Consider the following 20371-nt stretch of genomic DNA (forward strand, 5'->3'; position numbering starts at 1 on the left):
CAGAGGCTTAGCATGTCTTTTTCTATTACTTGTCATCTTCAACTTGGGAGAATGGGTGGGAGACATTGCAAATTAATGTGAAACACTCAACCTGTCTTCTCCTGTGTTTCTACTTAGCTTCCACACAATGCCACCTCAATGACAACTTAATGATTGCAGATTTCACAATATTGTGAAAACTTGTATAAGACCTTATTTAGAAAGCAAAACAGAAAGCAATCAGTAACTTCATGTAATTATAGGTGCATAATAAGCATTCGCATTGCCTTTTAGCCTGGCAATAGAATATGGGAGTTTATTTAAAGAAAAGGCTTTTTATTTAAAGGGGAAGTCTGTGTTACTGTAATTCCCCTTGAATTGGGTATATTTGCAAATGTGTAAGGGAGAATTCCATCAGCAGCATTCTATTTGGAATACTTTTTTGGAACAAGCTAATTTCAGAAGTCTTCCTTTAGGAGCAAGCAGCTTGTTATTTTCTGTAGCTGTTAAATCCTTGTACTGCTCTCAAAATGTATGACTTTAACCTTTTAAATAAAAGGGTGAAGCTTCCGTGCCACAAAGCTTATTTTAAATATCAAAAAATAAACCAACTGAAGAAACAAACCTATGTATTACTTCAGTCAAATTTAATCAGGTACAAATTTGAAATTCCTACTCCAAGCTAGTAACTTTATTCTGTACCAAGAAAACTCCCTTGATTGTGTCTTGGATGTGTTGCCAGGCAGATGTTGGGTTTCAGCAGTAGGACTGGGTGGCAGAGCAGCAACGGCAGCCAGCGTTGTTGTTCAGACAGAGGTCCCAACATGATTTGCCAGAAACCAGTGCAGCAGTGCTTCCTGTGCAGCGTGTGGTCACTGGCTTTTCCAGTCAGAAACTCAGGCCCACACCTCTTCTGTCCTGTTCCCCAAACAGACATCTAGCTCAAGGTTTTGTGCTGCAGTCCTGCTCCAGATGCCACCTGCTGATTTCCAAATGTTAACTGCTAAATTTTTCAAGCTTTGAAGTACCTGGTTTTCTAAAGAAAAGAAATTCCTTCTCCTCCTCCTCCTCCTCTTTCAGGAAAACTTCTACACTGTTAAAGCTACTAATACTCACGTTACATGGCTTGGGTTGGATTTGAGTATAACGTCCTTGTGAAGAGGAAGCAATGTGATTCAAGATCACAGAATATTTGTGTTGGGAAATTAAGCATGATTAGAACAGCTTGCACTGGCATTTCAGTATTTACACTGATTTGTATATCCCAAGTTGTATGGTAATTATTTGCTTATATGGTGGAATTCTAGCAAGGAGAACTTTTGAAGTGTGTATACCTTTTAGCATAGTTGTGGGCCATTTTCTTTTATGTACAGATTCTGGAATAAGTAGCTGCTTAATTTTACATTGGTAGCTTGATCTATAATTAGAGTTAAAACAGTTTTTCCTATCTTACCTTACATGCCTACCACAGCATTTATAATTGGGTGCTTGTTATTAATAACCTGCTACCAAAACCCTTGCTGTAAGCTCTGGAGACAAGTAAGATTAATATTTTTTTTGCATACTCTGTCTCTTAGTCATATAGGAGAGGCAAACAGGAAAAAGAAGTAGGTCTTTGGCTGCATTGGTTTGTAATGCTAAAATCTGGCTATCCAGCTCATAGTACTACTATCTGTGTTTATTGTTTGTGCTTAACGCTGTTTTCCTGATGAAAGTGCATTACTAATGAGTTTGTTGATGATGTCTTTGCAGATTACATCAGATATGACTATGTGAATAGCCTAGGATAGCCCAAAGGAAGGACATGATGTCAGAATAACAAACAGGACAGTTGTGAGGTACGTGGGTTTTTCCTGTTGTGCCAAAGAATGTTGTGGTTGTCTTCTAATACAATAAAGCAAATCCAGTAATTTTATGCCATTCCTTTTGCATGCTGAAGGAATTGCTTGCAGAACTGATTTGAAATTTGTATTTGTCATGACATACACAGAGTGATTCATTTTTTTCAGAATGTTAATGTCTGTTCTGATTTAAGGTAACTTGTTGATTTGAGCAGCTGAAAACTTGCCTTGATTGCAAAGTGCTTGTACGTTTCTCCTTCTGAGGGTATTGCACCCTAGCTGGATGGAATTCCCAACTTCTCTTCCGTAGGAAGCTTCAGAATTTGGAGTTTTGGTTGATTCCTTTTAAACACCTCAAAACGTCTATGCAGGAAGAGTTCTTGAAGGTTTAACCACAAAGAGTGGTTGATGTCCCAAAGTGCTACTGAATTTAATTGGCATAGATTGTATTTTTAACTGTAAAATCTTAGAATTGTTAGAATAACTTCAAGTATCTGAATACAGAGGGCCTTTGCTTATCCAAGTTAAGTTTCTATTGTTTTTGAGAGGGGTGAAGTTTATTATTTTGTAAGGTATTTCTCTAATGTGTGGCTGCCTTCATCCATGGCTTAATAGCTGCCCCATGGCTGGGGCAAAGCCAGGACAGTTCTGTTGAGAGGTGACTTTTGTGGGAAAAAAACCCAAACCAAACCAAACCCAACCAAAAAAAATCCCCAAGGTATGGATAGAAAACACAATGTAACTACTAGAAATCATTCTAGGGTGGTTTTAGCAAGTAGGTCTGAGCACCAGAGCTGTATTTCAGTTTGTTCTGCTTCACAAACAAAGAAGGCAGCCCACACTTAACTCTCCTGTTGAGTACCTTGGCTAGCTATTTTAACTGTTTCTCTGGAATTTCTGCACTGCAATCTGCATATATTTGTTTTCATTTCTAGACTCTTGAATTGCTTTGATCTAGTTCTAGCATTAACACTTATGGATTGAAAGAGGTACTGGGCAGAATATGTTTGTCTGAATTGATTCCTGGTAGGTATGGTTGAGAGTTTTTAAAGGATTTAAAAATACATAGCTTTATCTGAAAACTATCTCACTGAGACTCTCTAACTGGTCATGGTCACTTTGACCACTTTCAGAATAATTCTGTATTGAAGGTCTCAGGATGTAAACTTAATTCTTACCAGTCGTATATAGGGACCATTAATAAGGGGAAAACACAGCAACTTCTGCGTGACTGTCATTAATCAATATAATGCTTTCAAGTTTATCTCAGACATGACCTTTAATAGCATGAATCAATATGATTTTTAGAACACAGTATCTTTTTAATGTAACAGGCCATTCTTAATGCGTGATGTTTAAGCTTTAGTTTGGTCTCCTGTTTGTTGAGAGCACTTCAGTTCTGCCATTTCATATCTTTGCTTGTTAGAGACGTCTGGAAATAATTCTGTTTCCTGAAAACTATTAAGGTTTCAAGTCTTGTTTTTGTTCCACATTGGAACAACAACAAAGCCTTAAAAGAATTTTAATGAAATTTAATTAATTAATGTGGCCTTTGAAAATCCGATTCATGTAATCTGTTGCCATGCTAATTTAACCACTACCACTTGTTTCCCTTAAATTTGGTCTGATCTGAGACAATTTTGTGAGTTATCCAATAAATCTGTGTAGCAGGTTTGTGGTTTTTTTTCACACAATAGTACTTTTGTCAACAAATTTAGCCACCTCTTATCTTGCCCTGTTTTCTGTTGTGAACAGTGTACAAGAACAGCTCTGTTTGCATTCTGTGTTTTGTGTCTGCTTTTTCCTGGGTTGCTGGAGCAGTGTGAGAAGTCAACAGTCTGGTGCCATCATTTGCTGTTTTCTGGGAGACATGAGCTGTAATTTAATGAATTCTTTGCCATTTTAGTTTAAGATAAAGAGGCTGCATTTTAACAAAAGGGGAAGAGTTGCTTACAATAATAGAAAGATGGAAATGAAACCATTGTAGTATCTCTTTGTCAAGCATTGAAGGTGCATGGTAACATAAAGTTATGGGATTATAAAACTCAGAAAATGTCTTCCAAAATTGTCAGTGGAACTTTGTAAATTAGTTTCTTTTGATTCCAGGAATATTTCATCATTTACCCACAGAATTGTTTCAGGATTTGATTTTAAAAAGAAATCTCAGTAATCTATTTTGAACTTGGATGTGTTTTATCTTACAGAAGTTAAAAAAAGCAAGAACCACCTGTATTTCCAGTTTCCTCATGCATGATAATGGTATCTTTGCTTCCTGCAGGGCAAGGCCAGAAAACCATGCAGTCATCAGGGCACAGGTTCCGTGATGTTGAGCACCACCCGCTTCTCGCCGAAAATGACACCTACGACTCCTCTTCCTCAGAGGCCGACATGGCAGAGAGGGTTTGGTTCATCCGAGATGGCTGTGGTATGGTCTGTGCTATAATGACATGGCTTCTGGTTGTCTATGCAGACTTCGTAGTGACTTTTGTCATGTTGCTGCCTTCCAAAGACTTTTGGTACTCTGTGATCAACGGTGTTCTCTTTAACTGCTTGGCAGTTCTAGCTTTGTCATCGCATCTGAGAACTATGCTAACTGATCCAGTAAGTATGAGATTGTTCCTTGACGTTGGATTGTTCTCTCCTGTAGCTCATCATCTGCAGAGAAATTTGAAAAAGTGGTCTCAGTCTCCTCCTGCCAGGAAAAGTAGTGTTAGATTCAAAACTCTCAAGGTAGAAGGATGAGATCTGTACTTTTCCTGTTATTCTACTCATGAAACCATAAATAATTTTTGACTTGAGGAGCAGGCAGTGATTTATCAGGGAGAGATAGGCTTATGAGAAATACAGTTTGTTAAATATTAACTGAGGTTCTGAAGAAACTAATAAAGCTTTATTATTTTCTGTCATTTTTTTCTTACTATTTTTCCTCAGATATATCTTCAAACTTCTTATGAAGTTGTAGCTTCAGCCTGTTGTACTGTTTGAAATGTATCTTCTGTTTATGGTACATGAAAGAGCCTCTGTAGATAGATATTCTGAAGAAATTCAGTCACATATTGACCATAAGTAACAGTTACAGTACTACATCATTCAAGCATTACTGTGTTTAGGTATTTAAGGTCAGTGGGAAGGGAGATTTACGTTGAACCCACATTGGAATAGTGTAAGTGTGAAAGATTTTAAAAATACTAGTTTCTTAGGACTTTTACTCTTTAGGAGTTCAAGAGATTTACTTATTTTGTGCTAAAATCTATTAGTAAAATCTTCTGAGAAGAAATCTGGGGAGAGAGGGGTAAGGGGAAAAGCATAATTTTCTGCAGATTTTTGAGACAGTAACAGTGTACATAAAACTTAAGGGAGTGTTCAAAAAAACTCAGCAGGGTGTTGTAGTTAATGGTTTGCTAGGTCTTTGATTTACTTCTGAGCCCACACCCAGTGATGAAATGTTACGAATTCTACAGACTGTGACAGCTAAGAAAGTTAATGATTTAAGGACAGATTGCTTAAAAATATGTACTGGTAAAACAGTGTGTCTTTCTAGACCTATGGGGTTTTTTATGGCTAAAACATGATACAAATTGAGATGAATCACTACCTTTTTTCCCCTCCCCTCCTCTCCTGCTGACTCCCAGAATGGAAGACGAGACTATGTGATAGAAACTAAGATTGAAGGAAAAAGGAATAAATTGCCTCAAAACATGTGTGAACTAAATGTACTCTTACAACTATAAAAATAGAGTGGGGTTTTTTTTATTGAAAGGAATTGGTGACAATCTGAGACTATTTTTGAAATAGAGTATATTTTTATCAGCAAAATTCTAAGAGCATGGTCTGAAGTTACTGTCCTTAGTGAAAGGCAAATAGGTGAATTTAAGAGGTGTGTTTTATGAGCATAAATTTACCTGGAACAAGATAAATTTTACTTCAGGAGTTCTCTCTGCCTTTGAGATAATTCACCCTGTCTACATTAAAGTATTAACTTAAATGATATTGCAAAAATACCCCTCAACGCTTCAGCAATACAACATGAGTGTTTAAGCAGCTCTTTCTCAGATTTACCACTTCAAAGGCCAGCTGGCTCAAGTTTGAAGCATCACTTAGTCAAAGAGTTCATCTGGGGCAGAACTCAGGATTGTCTCAGGCAATACAAACACAAGATAACAATTCCAGGCTGTAGGTAGGCAACAAAACCATTCTGATGAAGTAGAAGAGGTGTTTTATGATTGAATCTGAAGTGCTTGCTGATTTCTTAATTCTGTCTCAAGCTTCCTTAAGGTATCTATGTAAAGTGATGATGTTGCAGTGGTCTTTTTTTTTTGAAGGAGAAATAATTATAGGGTGTTGCAGATGATTTAAGCCAACCAACCTGGAGGTTATCCCTGCATGTAGGAAGTGCTGGCTTGGAGGAGCTGGTACAGAAAGGCCTTTGCACTTTCATTTCACATCCTGATTTATTTCACAATCACTTCCTGTCACAGATGAGCTCTGTAAATAAGCAAGGTGACAGTGCTACTTTCCATTATTTTCTTATTATTAATCCAAACTTAGATTCTGATCTTGCAAGGCTCTAGATTAATATTGTTACTGGAAGAAGCAAGCCTGCTTGCTATTTCTGTCTGGTCATCATCTTCCTTGTTGTGTTGAAACAGCTGCTAATGCAGCACTGTGGTGAACAGCTCAGAGAATTAATAACTGAAAACCAATTTCTTTTCCAGATGGGTTATTTTCCTTCTGGATCAGTTCCTTCAGCTGGTTACCATGTAGCTACACAAACTTTCCCAGTAGCAGGAGACAGCAGGGGATACTAGATGCAGAATAAAGAAGCCAGTGGTGGTTCCTGCTGATAGTGTCATAGCTAAAAGCTTAAGTATTAAGGGAATAAAGAATGACTGTTGGCTCTCAAAAGCTTCTGTACATGGGGCACGTGGCTAAATCTTGGATTCAGAGAGTTGGAATGACATCTTTCAAGTAGTTGATGATTTAACTTCTGTGGATGGCTTGGCCTAATAATTAAACGCTGCGACAATTAACATCTCTTTTAGTAGTGCTTGTTCAAAGTGAGTCCTCAGCAAATATTTATTGTACTTGTAGTGCTTGTATCTGTATGGAAAGATGGTCTTCCTCTTCATTTTATGTATGCTGGTGGCAGCAGGTTCTATCAGAATTATGCTAATACTTGGCCACAGATGAGTCTTGCTGAAACGAAGTTGAATTTGAGGTCAAGCAGAGGTAATTTATTCATTTGGAAATGATTCTGGTTTATTGCAGACTAGCTTTGAGTAAATGAACTTTTTCCAGCAATTATACTGAGATTACTGGCATGAAGTCTACAAAACATATTTTTAAATGCTCTCATTCCGTTTAAGAAGCTTTCTCTCCTTCAATTGAAATGATTTCAGGGGGCTGTACCCAAAGGAAATGCCACTAAAGAATACATGGATAATTTGCAACTGAAACCAGGAGAAGTAATCTACAAATGTCCAAAGTGCTGTAGTATCAAACCTGAACGTGCACACCATTGCAGGTATGCCATGGTTTTCTTTCAAGCAGTTACACATATCAAGTCTTGGAATAAAGTTCCTGATATTTATGTGGTTGGGGTTTTTTTATCCCAAGAAGTTTTTTTTGTTATCCAGTAACCTTTCAAATTCATACATTGCAAAATAGTTGTATGTATACAATGGCACAAAATAAATGTGTGTGAGTGGAAAGAAGCAAGAAACTTGGCAGATCTTAAAAATAGTCATACTGGGGAGTCTTAAGTTCTTTCTTACTATGCATCATTCTAATTGTCATGCAGTACTGTTGGTAATGCAGGGGGGCAAAGGGAAGAATCTCAAGGAAACTTCTGTAGGGAGCTGATGTGAGAAATGAATCCTGCAACCATAAAACTGATCTGTATTTTCTTAATTTAAACTACCACTTTAATTTGTTTCATTCTGTGCCTGTAGTGCATCATTTCAAGTTATTTATGAATTGGCATATTATTTTCCCAAAGTTGTATGCATAATTGGTTAAATAAATTTGTTTGTTGCAGATTGATTTTAATAAGGACAGAAGTGATGATAATTTGAACTAAACGTGGCATGGACGAGATAGTAAATATATCCATTTTTAATTAATTCTCAATCTTTTGAGCTTTCAGGCACTGTGGATCTGCATTTGTAATGTTTATTGTGTCAGAGTTGAAAATAGATATGCCTGTATAATTAAGACTTACATAAATATGTAAATGTTTCTCGTGGCTCACTCTAGGTGTGAGGAGTGACTTGGATTGTGTGGCATGTTAAATTTAATCCTCTGAGTTTGTGCCCTTCAGAAGAACAGAGTGAAGTCTGGTCAGGACTCTCAAATTGTTCCGTAAATTTGTGGTTTCTAAAATAAATGTCTTGGTGTATGTCGCTTATCTGTGTGAAAGTTATGGCTGAGAAGCTATTTCCATTATAAATACTCAGCCTTGGCACTGAAATCTTGTTCTTCTCTCAGATGTGAGTGGGTTTTTGTATCTGGAGTGTGAAGGGAAAAGTTTCATGTATAAATAGTCAAGTATAGAATTCTCTTGAGTTAGTTTATCTGTGCTGCAGGTTAGCTTTTGCACTGATGCAGGTACCAGGCCTGCCTGCATGTGCCACGAGTTTGGTTCTTGCTGGTGCTCCTAGCTCTGGTAGAGTGTTACATTAACACAACTATGCTGATTGCTGGGTGGGCCTGGGGGCAGAAGCCACCCAGCTACTTTCTTGTGGCAGAATCTAAGATGTTAATCTCTGGGGATCCAAACTAGTTTTGTGCCTTCTCTTCAAATGGCCTGTTACTGTGCTCATGGGATGTGGTAAAGGGATACCCGAGAGACTCTGCTTAGTGGTAGGTTGGATCTTGCTAATTTTCTCATCTGAGATTTAGGCTGGCTACTGCTGAGTCTTGAGAAGGATCTTGTAAAGCATTTCCCACATCTTTAGTCCTGATGGGATTTACTAACATGGAAGTAGCCCTAAATCAAGACATTTTGTGTTGAACTCTACTTAGGGGTAAAGAAGCAGGAGTGTCGGAGAGCCTAGTGCCCTGCAGCATCACTTGGGTACACCTTGGGCCACCATCCTCAGCAGGTGCTGTCTTACTTTAGATGGTCGTGTAGACTGTGACCCCAGATCACATGGTCTTGTTTGGAAATTGTTGTTTCTTCATGGAAGAAAAATAAAAGTAAGCTAAGTAGGGACTTTGAATGTGTTGTTTATAGCAAACATTTGAGTGACATTTATTATTAAAGCAGAGCAAGAATGGATAGTGCCTACAGCAAAGGAAATCTGTAATACTTTCAGAGGGTTTGTTTTCACTAATGACTGGTTCAAGGACCTAGCTTTGCTTGTCTTGTGAATTGTTTTCAATAAAATACACTGTGAGATGTTCCACATAAGGATGGAGGATGCATTTTAATGCTTGCACAGTGCATAACTAGCTTCACAGAACATCTGAAAGAGAAAGCCAGAGCTGGAAAGTGTGTGTGCTGCCCTTTTTGTTAGCCTGCTGTCATGCTTTTCTCAGCAGTTGGTATCTGGTTTAATTGCCATTGTCTCTGTTACTCATACAGTACATGCTACTAGTAGTTTCTGTAAGTAACCAGAGGATTTTTCTGTAATTTTTTGGATGATAAATACATACTGCATAAATGAGCTACCAGAATCTGATTCTTTGCCATAGATTTAGCACTGCAGAAATATACTGAATAGAGAAAAGGTCTGAGTGATTATACTGCCAACAGTTTATTGGCTTGCGAACCCAGTCCAAGGACATTAAGAGGATGGTCTAGTCCCAAGTAGTCAAAGTGGCAATTTGCTGGTAGAAGACACTTGAAAATGGAAATTGAAGTTGGTTCCTGTTGGGAAATAGTTACTCTCAAAGCCACAGTGCATGTTTTGAGTAGTAAATTATTAATAGAAGAGGCTCTTATGATGTAGTTATGAAAATTGTTGTGCAACACTGCAGCAGAAGTTCTTTTGAGGAAGAAAAATAGTTTCATAATACACATTAGTGATGGGAAAATGAAGAAAAAGCCTTTATTTACTGTTAAATGTCTAGCTTCAGTGCAGTACATTAAGCTGAGATTTTACTAAGCAGTTAACATGTTCAGCACAAGGAAGAAGCTTATCCTGAGTGACTGCTATTTCACTGTCACTGAAGGAGCACAGCTGTCATTATTTCTAGCCTATTCTCAGTGCCTGTGTTTGTGTGTGAGGAACTGCTATTCAGAATCAGGTTGCTGAGATGTTTGCATCAGTCTTGCTGTGACTTTCTGTTATCCAGACCAATTTCTGCTCAAGCCATTAGGTGTCTCTTCCTGACTGTTATCTTTGGCATTCACCTACAGTTGCTCGAATTCATTCAGCCACAGTGCCAAGCTGGAGAACACCTTCCTTTATCCACAGCTGCTTGTTCTCACTGTCATGTTGCTCCTTTCCCTTGTGTAGGTGTTGAGTGTTCATGCACAGTGAAATGTCCCAGGTTGCAGCTGATTTGAGTAACTTGCTGAAGCTCTCACTGCACAAACATCTGCGCTTGGACAGGGGAAGGGATAGGATACAAGTGATAGGGGTAGGATGAAGGCAGGATCGCTGTTTTCAACATTGCTGTGAGTTTGGCTGGAAGTATTTGTTAAATCATGGTGTGAGAGTAGAAATGAAGGCAGGGTTCCAGGCATCTGATGTCTTGGAGAGCTCTGTGTGGGCTCGTGAGAAATACTGAATGAGCAGAAGTGTGTCCTGCCCACCTCACATCCTCCAGTGTTTGGCTTGATTGAGTCTGGATATGATTTTACTCAGTACTTCACATTAATATGCTTTTTTAGAGTGACAGTTTATATTCTGTGTTACATTAGGAGGCTTCATGGTTTCAGTGACCCACCTTCCTACAGAGCTCAGGAAATTTAGTGAGAGGCTGAACTTAAGAGGCAGCAGGCTGCAAAGTGAAGATCTTTTGGTGGGCCTTCCAAATGCCTTCTCTTGAACAATACCTATTTCTTCTGCACAAGAGAATGACTGCAGTGTTTAGTTACAGTATTGGGATTTTCATGTATAACTGGCACTATTTAAAAAGTAATTTGCATCAGAAAATGAATCTCCTTTAATGTCTGTAAACAACAGGCAGTGGGAATAGGGAGGGGCTGGGGTGTAATAGCTCAGGGCCAAGGGAGCTTCAGAGGAGCAGTGAGAGGTTTGGGATTCTTTCATATAACCTGCGCAGGATTATGTACTGCCTCTTGCTGAATTATTTTATAATCATGCATATGCAATGATTTAAGAATTATTTTATGCATGGAGCATTTGTTTCCCCACACACTCACCCCCCCTTTCTTCACTCTAGTGACAATCATCTAGCTTTGCTTCGTGGCTTGTCAGTGCTGCACTCATAGATACCATACATAAATAAGCATGCATTCAAATTGAAGGATTTTGAATAAAAGTGCCTGAGATTTTTTAGGCTTATTTGGTTTGGAACTGCTGAAATGAAAATGCTTAATATTTTGGATGTTCTGCAGGAAAATCTGGAACGCTTTGAATGTGTGGCTATCTGCAGTACAAAGCTAGGAAAATTAAATATCAGTATTACTTATGCTATTGATTTGTGGAAGAACTTGAACACATGTTGCAACTGTTCTGTTTTTCTTGTGTGACTGTTCATGTCTGGCTTCAGATGGCCCTGAATCTGAGAAACGAGCCCACTGGTGCTATATGGCCCAGCAGATGGAAAATAGAATTACTGAAGCATTTGACTTTCATTTCTGGAAATAACCTTGACTCAAAACCGGGCAGATACTAACCAATTAGTTGCAGAACTAGCAAAGAACAGTAGTCTTTAAGTATTCATTAACAAGTAGGCAAAGAATGTGTGCTGCTTATAGTTTGTTTGCACTGTGTTGAGGAAGTGAGTTGTGGCAGTCAGCTGTTCTTTGGTTGAGATTTTGAATGCATGTGATTAGAATTGTATGGCCAGTTGAAACCTCAAGTGATGATTTCTGTCTTGAAGATGTGGATTTTTTTTTCCTGGTTCATGATCTAAATTTACAATGTAAAAGTCTGTAAACTTGAATAATTACTGTGTCTAAAAAAGCTCCTCCACAAGGGAAGGGTTTTTTTTTAACTGAATCTTGAAAGAACTGAAACTTTGCTCATTCACCACCATGAGTTTCTAAAAAAGTGATTGCATTCTTTAAATTCTGTGCTTGGATCACAGAATCACAGAGTTGTAGGAGTTGGAAGGGATCTCCAGAGCTCATCGGGTCCAACCCCCTGCCAAAGCAGGGTCCCTGGGACAGGGCACACAGGTTGGTGTCCAGACAGGGCTGGAATCTCTCCAGAGAAGGAGACTCCACACCCCCTGGGCAGCCTGTCCCAGGGCTCCCTCACCCTCACTGGGAAGAAGTTCTTCCACAGATTGTTGTGGAACCTCCTGTGCTCCAACTTGAGCCCATTGCCCTTTGTCCTGTCCCCACAGACACTGAGAAGAGGCTGCCCATGTCCTCCTGTGTCCCATGTCCCCCACACTTGAGATATTTATAAACATTGATCAGATCCCCTCTCAGGCTTCTTTTCTCAAGGCTGAACAGCCCCTGTTCTTTCAGCCTAAAATATTGGATATTCAATGATTCTCATGCTAAAACTGTTTTTCTTTTGTGAAGAATATCTCACGTACAGAGTAATTTTGTAACAACCAAAAGCTGAGTTGTAATTGAGCAAATTGTTTGTTTGTAGTATGTCAAGAAACATTTCAGTAGCACATGCTCTGATGGCTACTGGATACCCTTGTGTTGACCTTAAAATGCAAAGCACTGTTTCTCAACAGGAGTCTTTTCTTTTCCTTCAGTATTTGCAAGCGATGTATTCGAAAGATGGATCATCACTGCCCATGGGTGAATAATTGTGTGGGGGAGAAAAATCAGAGATTTTTTGTTCTGTTTACGGTAAGTGAAAATCAACAGCAGCTTGATCTCAGTGTGAACCTACCTTGATTGTAACAATTTTAGTGCTGCTTAGTAGTGAGTACTGGATTAAGGACACAATTATTTTGTGTTGGGTTTTGTGGGTTTTTTTCTCCTTCTAAGGAAAATATTCTCCAATCAGGACAAACTTTCTAGCCATATGTCTTTTAATCTTGTAAAGTTCTGTTATTTTAAGCTATCTTAATTTCCTTTGTTTTATGTAGAAACATTTGCACTGTAATTTTGAGAGCTAAACCTTAAACTTATATTGTTGTTTTTGTTTTCACACTCAAGCTTAATTAGAATTTGCTTTTGCCTCATTGTATTGAGTTAAATATTGAAATAGGAAAGTGTATTTTGCTGTGCAGTGGTGAAGGCTGGCTGAAAGGAATGCCTGACTTACTGCCTGGCAGCAGTCAAAAGTAAGCCCTCTCTCTTCTTTCCAGATGTATATAGCCCTAATTTCAGCTCATGCGCTCGTACTGTGTGGGTTTCAGTTTTTCTCCTGTGTCCGAGGGCAGTGGACTGGTAAGCACTTAACACTGAACTTTCCCTGTCATCTTAACAGATATTAAGGGAAGTCATAGATTCCCACCTATCTCAGTCCCATATAGGAAATACTCCTTTCTTCACTGTAAGAGCTGTGGTTGTCAGGGCCATTCTCACTCCCTTTCCACATAGTAAAAGTTGACCATCTCTGTGGTGGGAAGGAAACATATAGCTGTTCCTCAACCACATCAGCACTATGTTACCTGAAGCTGCCAGCTGGGCTTTGTGTGTCCCACCTCAGTTCTGTGAATGACAGCCTAAACATACACAAACTTCCCCCTTATTCTGTTACTTGGAGCCAACTGTGGATCTTATATAGGAAAGAAGTTTTCTAAACTGTCCCAGTTATTTGGGGCTCTGACTTGCATTTCATATTGTTCCCATGTGCCAGAGCTCATTCTGAAGGCTAGTGAGCCAACATTCTTCCTGGTACCTGAGCTAACAGGGGAATCTGTGAATATTCTACTAAATTGATAGAATTTTAGTCCTTTCTTTGCTTTAAAACAGTCTGTTTCCTGTATACTATTCCATTTCTTCCTTATTCAACTAAAATTGAGTTAATCAGTTGATCAGTGGATCTCCAGAGATGTAACTGTAAGTGTAAGTCAGAACTGATTGCTTTCTGTGGTGAATTAAAACATAATAAAGCAATCACAGCAAAATGGAGCATCTGGATTAAGTAGCAAGCCAGAGCTGACAGCAGTGATGGTTTTCTCAGCGTTTGTCATGCATGAAACTTCAAGCTGCTCCCATTTTTATCTGTGTAGTTCTGAGTATTTAAGTCCTCTCATGTGCAGTTATTTGATATCCTTGAAATACTGAGGCAGGGTTGGAGTAAAGAAGCACTATGTGCTTTATAGGAAGCCAAAAGTCTTTCCTTAAAATTCTTTATTTCCTTGGGCAGCAAATAATGCTGCTGCAGTGCTGGAAATTAAAAGCCTGTTATAATTGTGAAATTTTCTTTCAAATGTTGAATATTTTGACAAAGAGCAGTAACAGCTGAGAGGGATGTTTCTGTATGAACATGCATTCAAGATTTTAAATATTTTTTGTATAACTACATATGTCGTTCTTACAGAATGCAGTGACTTCTCCCCACCTGTAACTGTGATCCTGATGATCTTCTTGTGCCTTGAGGGTTTTCTGTTTCTCACTTTCACTGCAGTCATGTTTGGCACCCAAATCCACTCAATATGCAATGATGAAACGGTAAAGACCTCTATTTTTGTATGCTATACTAAATATTCTAGGCAGATATGATTAGATGTTTTATTTGCATGAGGGGAGGCTTTTATTTTTGAAAAAACCCATGAACTATTTCAGATTTGGGGTTTTTATTTTTCTGCACTTGTAAGGATTGAAGTATTTCTGTTGGGGGTTGCTGTGTAACAGAAGTTCTTGTATTATTTGCTTTTGTCATGTAAATTTTATAAATCAGGTTTTCAATTACAAATACTCAGACCTCAGTTCAGACTGGTGCTCCTCAGCTATCACAGACTCCTGATATGTCTCATGGAAATGTCTGCTTTTCTCTAGCTTGCACTTAAACTAGCTATCTTGTCTCAACCCTTCACACTTTCCTCTTCTTTTATCCAGTTTATCAGAGTACAACTGTAGTTTGGGTGTTTGGCTTCCTCGCCCTTAGGTATGCAGTCTTAAGCTTTGAGAGGATGGTTTGTGATGGATAATTGACCTGAAACATAAGGAATTTGAATCTTGTGGCTGTTCAGAATTTTCTGTGAGGCTGTTTGAGTGCTTCTGTACTGAAGAGTAACTGTGAAAAACAAGTGGTAAATATCCAGCCTTCATTAGTGGGAAGTACAAAAAATGATCATCAGAGTAATGCATTTGGGAGAGTAAGCCTGGCATAAGTAATTGCAGCACAAGAACCTTCTTGGAGGCCTTATTGTGTGGATCCTCTGCTGTACCATCAGCTTTGGTCATTCTGACTTTTAGTTTGAAGAGAGGTAGAGGTAGACCAACCTTCTTGTACATGTTTTATGTTCTGTCTTGTACCCTGTAGTCAGATGGCTAAATCAGCCCTGCTTATTTCTTCCATACTAAATAAATAGCAGTAAGGAACTGATCAACTTGGTATTATTAAAAGAATGCAAAATTGTCATCAGTTTTGCTAACTGCTATTTAGACTTCACTAAACTTGGGACTTAACAGTGTGTCACTGCTTATATGCAGGAGATTGAAAGACTGAAGAGTGAAAAGCCGACGTGGGAGCGGAGACTACGTTGGGAAGGAATGAAATCTGTTTTTGGGGGTCAGCCTTCACTCCTGTGGATCAATCCTTTTGCAGGATTTCGAATCAGGCGACTTCTACTGAGAGCAAAGAAAGGAGGACCTGAGTTTTCTGTTTGAGTCTAATTATGCTGGAACTTGCAAGAATACGATATAATTATTTATTTGGGGCCAGAGAAGGCTGTCTGCATATAATCTGTGACCAGGTGAAACTGATATCAAGACATTTGCTTGTAGCAAGCAGAGTTTTATACGTTTATCGTCACAGACATCTCATTAACTTTCAGAGACGCGAACTGGATCTGTAATGGTCTTAGCAGCAAGATAACAGAGGAGAAGCACGTGGTCACACTAAGGAAGCCAAATGTCATGCTACTGTAATTTATTTTATGAGATTAATTACCCATTTTTGTTAAACCCTTTTTATTTGATAAATGTTTGGGGAATTACCTGTGTGTTTTTATAAAAAGTATATACTTAGGTGCAGTTGTCAATCATAAGGAGGAGTATTGTGGTGAAAGTTGATCTCAAATGAGACCTAGCCTTCTAAATCCAGATTTCAGGGAATAGTGGTTTCTTCAGTTTTAATTTATATTTCAGCTAGTCCTAATAAACAGAGCTGTACTCTTGTGTCCCACTTCAGGCACACATTCCTCATATGCAAGTGATTCAAAGGACTGGTGCACACAACAGCATCACACATCAGAGGCACTGTTACACCAAATGTCTTCCCAGGCTCACAAAAGCATGTCTTATGTTTGGCCATAATCTCATATGGCATTTAGGTAAGTTCTGAGTCTTCAGTAAACAGCACTTTTAGCTAATGGCCGTGGGGCAGTTTGAGCCCTGGATATGCATCTCCAATTCTTAATGCATTGATTCAAGAGGAACTTCAGTGTGGGTGTTTGAGGATTGTGTTGAGGCCTCTGTGCAGGGGTAAGTGGGACCAGTGACTGTATCCTCCCGTGTGAGATTAAAATGAATGTACTGCAGTTTGGAGTTTGACTGAGAACAGTTTTCTTTGTAAGGTCTTGCTCTGCCCCTTTTATTGTACAGACTTTTCGTAGAAGGACAGCTGTTTACTTAATGATCCCTTGAACAAGGACATCAGAGGAATGAGGGAGGTTGCCTTTTTCTCAAGTACAACAGATCTCAAATGTAGAAAGATCTGCTCTGTAAGGAATTATCTTGACTTCAACAAATTTTCCAACCAAAACCACTTTCAAGAAATGAGAGCAATACAGATCTAGAACTGCTTTATGTGGGCCTGACAAACAGCAGTAGTGCTAAGAAACATTTATAAACCTGCAAGTAATGAAATAACGAGCTACAAGTAATGAAATTCAGCTAAAAGTGGATTCTTTAAAAAGTATATTTAGACTATTTTTTGTATTGTTAATCTGTTCTGTAAATTACCGACAATATAAAGGATAATGCAGGAGCCTTGATGCATAGCTTGAAATCGTGCCTAGAAAGTCAATAGCTCCCTGTTCTGGGACTTGCCTTAAAATTGTCCTGTTCTTGCTTTTGCTTTGCCAGTAGCACTGATTATCTGTCCCACTTCAAGCAGTTCAACATGCTGGAGAATCTTGCATTCTAAAGTTTACGTACTACAGAAGCTATCCTTTCTTTTTCTTTCAGTGACCTGCTCCTCCATTTCTTTGTAGCTGTCTGTGGCATCTTGATTCCAGCTTCATCAGGTTTTATACCACCGGGTGGGTGAAGTTGCTAAGGGATCTGTTTTATTATCTGTGGCCCTGCGAACAAAACTGTGCAATACTATGTCATATGTTCCCTCTGCCTGGGGGAGATGATGTGTAACACTGGACAATTTCTAGGTGGACTCATCCAACAGAATTGCAGTCAAATGAACAAAAGGACATTTGTGTAACTGAGGGGAAAGCTGGAAGTTCCACAAGAATCTTTGCATATTTGGTTGCACATCTTAAAGATTGGGGGGGGGGAAGAAAAAAAGCAATGTGTCTGGCTTTGTCATGAGGCTCTTAATGTGTATATTGTTTAACAAAATATCCTGATGAGAATCAGAAAATATCACTTCAAGCGGTCGAATCCTGTGACTTGGCAAGTGTGTGTGTGTGAAACCAGGTTCACTCAGCTTTTCAAACCCTTGTTACGTTGTAATTTTTTTAATGTAAAAAAAAAAAATAAAGTAATGAATTGAAGTCTTAGTTGATTAACCTCTGCTCTACATGTCACCTTTTTTTAACACATATTTGTGCATGTATTTAGATCACAGAATCACAAGGTTGGAAAAGACCTTTAAGATCGTCAAGTCCAACCATTCCTGTCCTAAGCTAAACCAGATCCCTGAGCACCTCATCTACCCTTTTTTTAAACACATCCAGGGAAGGTGACTCCACCAGCTCCCTGGGCAGCCTGTTCCAGGCCCCAACAACTCTTTCAGTAAAAAATCGTTTTCTGATATCTAATCTGACCCTGCCGTGGTGCAGCTTGGGGCCATTTCCCCTTGTCCTATCACCTGTCACCTGGCTGAAGAGACCATCGCCACCATCACAACAACTTAAGGGTGATGGTCTTGCATCCTGTGGTTTGTGATTTCTGTGTACATGTATATCCAGTAACAAATGATTCTGCTGCAAGTTAAAGATGCTACTCTGCTTACTAAGGGTTTTGAGCTATGCCAACTGCTCAGCTGCCCTTAGGTACTCCTCTTCTGCATCCTCTGCTGTAACTGCTTATCTTACCTGTTTGTCTAAGGTGAGTGGAACAACACACAGTGAACACTTCCCGGTTTGAAACTCTTAACAGTGCCCCCTAGGCTTTGCATCTTCAAGAGATTTGTGTAAAACACAGGTTTGGGCTCCCTAGTTTCTCAGCACAAACAGTGATTTATCTTTTTTCTCCCCACTAGTTCTGTGGCCTCAGATACAAGGACAGCCAATTGCTCAGCTCAGAAAGCAACACTTGAGGTAGCTATCAGCAGAACAACTGACCCACCAAGGGTGAGGGCAAGCAGGAAACAAGGTTTACAAAAGCAGGAAAGGTTAGAGAGGCTAAAAGTGCTTTATTTCCTGCCTGCAACAGTTCTGAAAAAATACTTTGCTGCCTTCCTGGGTGTAATGACACACTGGCATACTGCTGGGTCTGTGGAGAAAATAGGTCCAAATACATTCATATAAACTTTGTGCCACTGCTCCTTGTATTTTTCAGCAGGTTAATGATTTGCTTATATTTGTATGCCACAGCAGTTAAGGCTGTGCTGTGTTTATGTATATTTTAGAGCTTGTTTACTCTCCAGATGGAACAGACATCTCTGCAGCTGGGTCCTGCTAACTTACCCCCTTTTTATTATCTTGTTTAATACCTGGTCAGGTTGTTTCATGAACCCTTTCTGAAGACTTAGAGGGCAGCTGTGACATAGGAGAATCCATTCATGGGCTTCTCTGTGCCTGTCCTGTGCTGAAGCCTTGTGTTTCTATGATTGTTCCCTCTTCTATTGGCACTGTGTTAATAATATGTGAATGTACTCAATGCTGTTGGAGAAAGTAAGTGGCATAAGAGGTTTTGAAACACAAAAAGGGACTGTAAAATGATTCTTGAATCTGTTAATTAACACTGAAGCGAAATGCACCAGCATTACACTTCTGTTTGGGGTTTGGTTTTTGTAAGCATTATTCCTCTGAACGGAGTAAAGGTTCAGCTCACACGATGCACCTCCTGAATCATAGAATGGCATGGGTTGGAAGGGACCCCAAGGGTCACAGAGCTCCAACCCCCTGCCACAGGCAGGGCCACCAACCTCCAGGCCTGGATCTGCACAAAGTTGCCCAGGGCCCCATCCAGCCTGGCCTTAAACACCCCCAGGGACAGGGGCATCCACCCCCTCTCTGGGCAGCCTGTTCCAGCTCCTTACCACTCTCTCTATAAAAATCTTTGCCCTAATATCTAATCTAAACCTTCCTTGCTTTAGTTTTAATCCATTCCCCCTTGTCCTGCCAGTCTCTACCCTTTTAACAAGCCGATTCCCCTCCTGTTTCTCTGCTCCCTTCAGGGTCTGGAAGGCTGCAATGAGATCCCCCCACAGCCTTGTCTTCTCCAGGCTGAGTATCTCTGCAGTTTCTCTTAATGATGGTGCTCAACCTCTTTTAATAACAAAGTTATGATTCCCATAAAGCAGAAATCTAATAAAGCAGTCACTGCAAAGGTATGTTTGGATTTGCATAAAAATAGTGGTTTAATTTAATACCAGCCCTTGTAAGATGGTAATTTATTCTTGCTGTAAACCTTCACCAGGCTAGCTGAATGCTGGAGGCTGAGTCCGATGCCTGGACATCTTTGTTTCCTTCTTCCAGCTAGTATCTCAGATTAATTACATCAGTGTCAAGTGAAAGCTGGGCTCTGCTGTTGTAGATGATTCTTTTCTATGAAAACTAAATCCCTAAGGTATTCACATGGGAGAAATCGATAGAGAAACTGAGCACTTGGGTTTGAATTAAACAAAAGGCAAGCTGTCCATGTGAAATAGGAGAATATGGAATTTATTTCCCCACATAGATTTATTTTCTTACCATTAATGAATATAAATGTACATTTAATTTCCAGATAAGTATTGTAACCTACAGGCTGGAGGAACTGGAAGCAGTGCTAGGTGTGTGCAGTTGCACTGGCCGTGCAGCAGGAATGCTGGCCGTGGCACCTGGTTCCCAGAGAGAGCTGTTTGAAATCAAAGCTATTGGTGTGGAATGTCAGATCAAATTCATCACAGGCAGTAGAAAAATAAAACATTGTGATCCTAGGTGAA

General features: G+C 39.4%; 1 protein-coding gene across 1 annotated transcript; it reads left to right on the forward strand.

The window, feature by feature from the left end:
- Window positions 1-4115: 4115 nt before the first annotated feature.
- ZDHHC7 (zDHHC palmitoyltransferase 7) lies at window positions 4116-16303 on the forward strand (the record flags this gene model as incomplete). The annotated part of the gene is made up of 6 exons (XM_084270220.1): window positions 4116-4421; window positions 7220-7344; window positions 12675-12771; window positions 13236-13317; window positions 14417-14547; window positions 15532-16303. The coding sequence occupies 6 exons, from the start codon at window positions 4116-4118 to the stop codon at window positions 15706-15708; spliced, it is 918 nt and encodes a 305-aa protein (XP_084126346.1). The 3' UTR covers window positions 15709-16303.
- Window positions 16304-20371: the final 4068 nt, after the last annotated feature.

Source organism: Gallinula chloropus, assembly GCF_964237585.1.
Source record: "Gallinula chloropus genome assembly, chromosome: 13".
NCBI classification, from domain to species: domain Eukaryota; kingdom Metazoa; phylum Chordata; class Aves; order Gruiformes; family Rallidae; genus Gallinula; species Gallinula chloropus.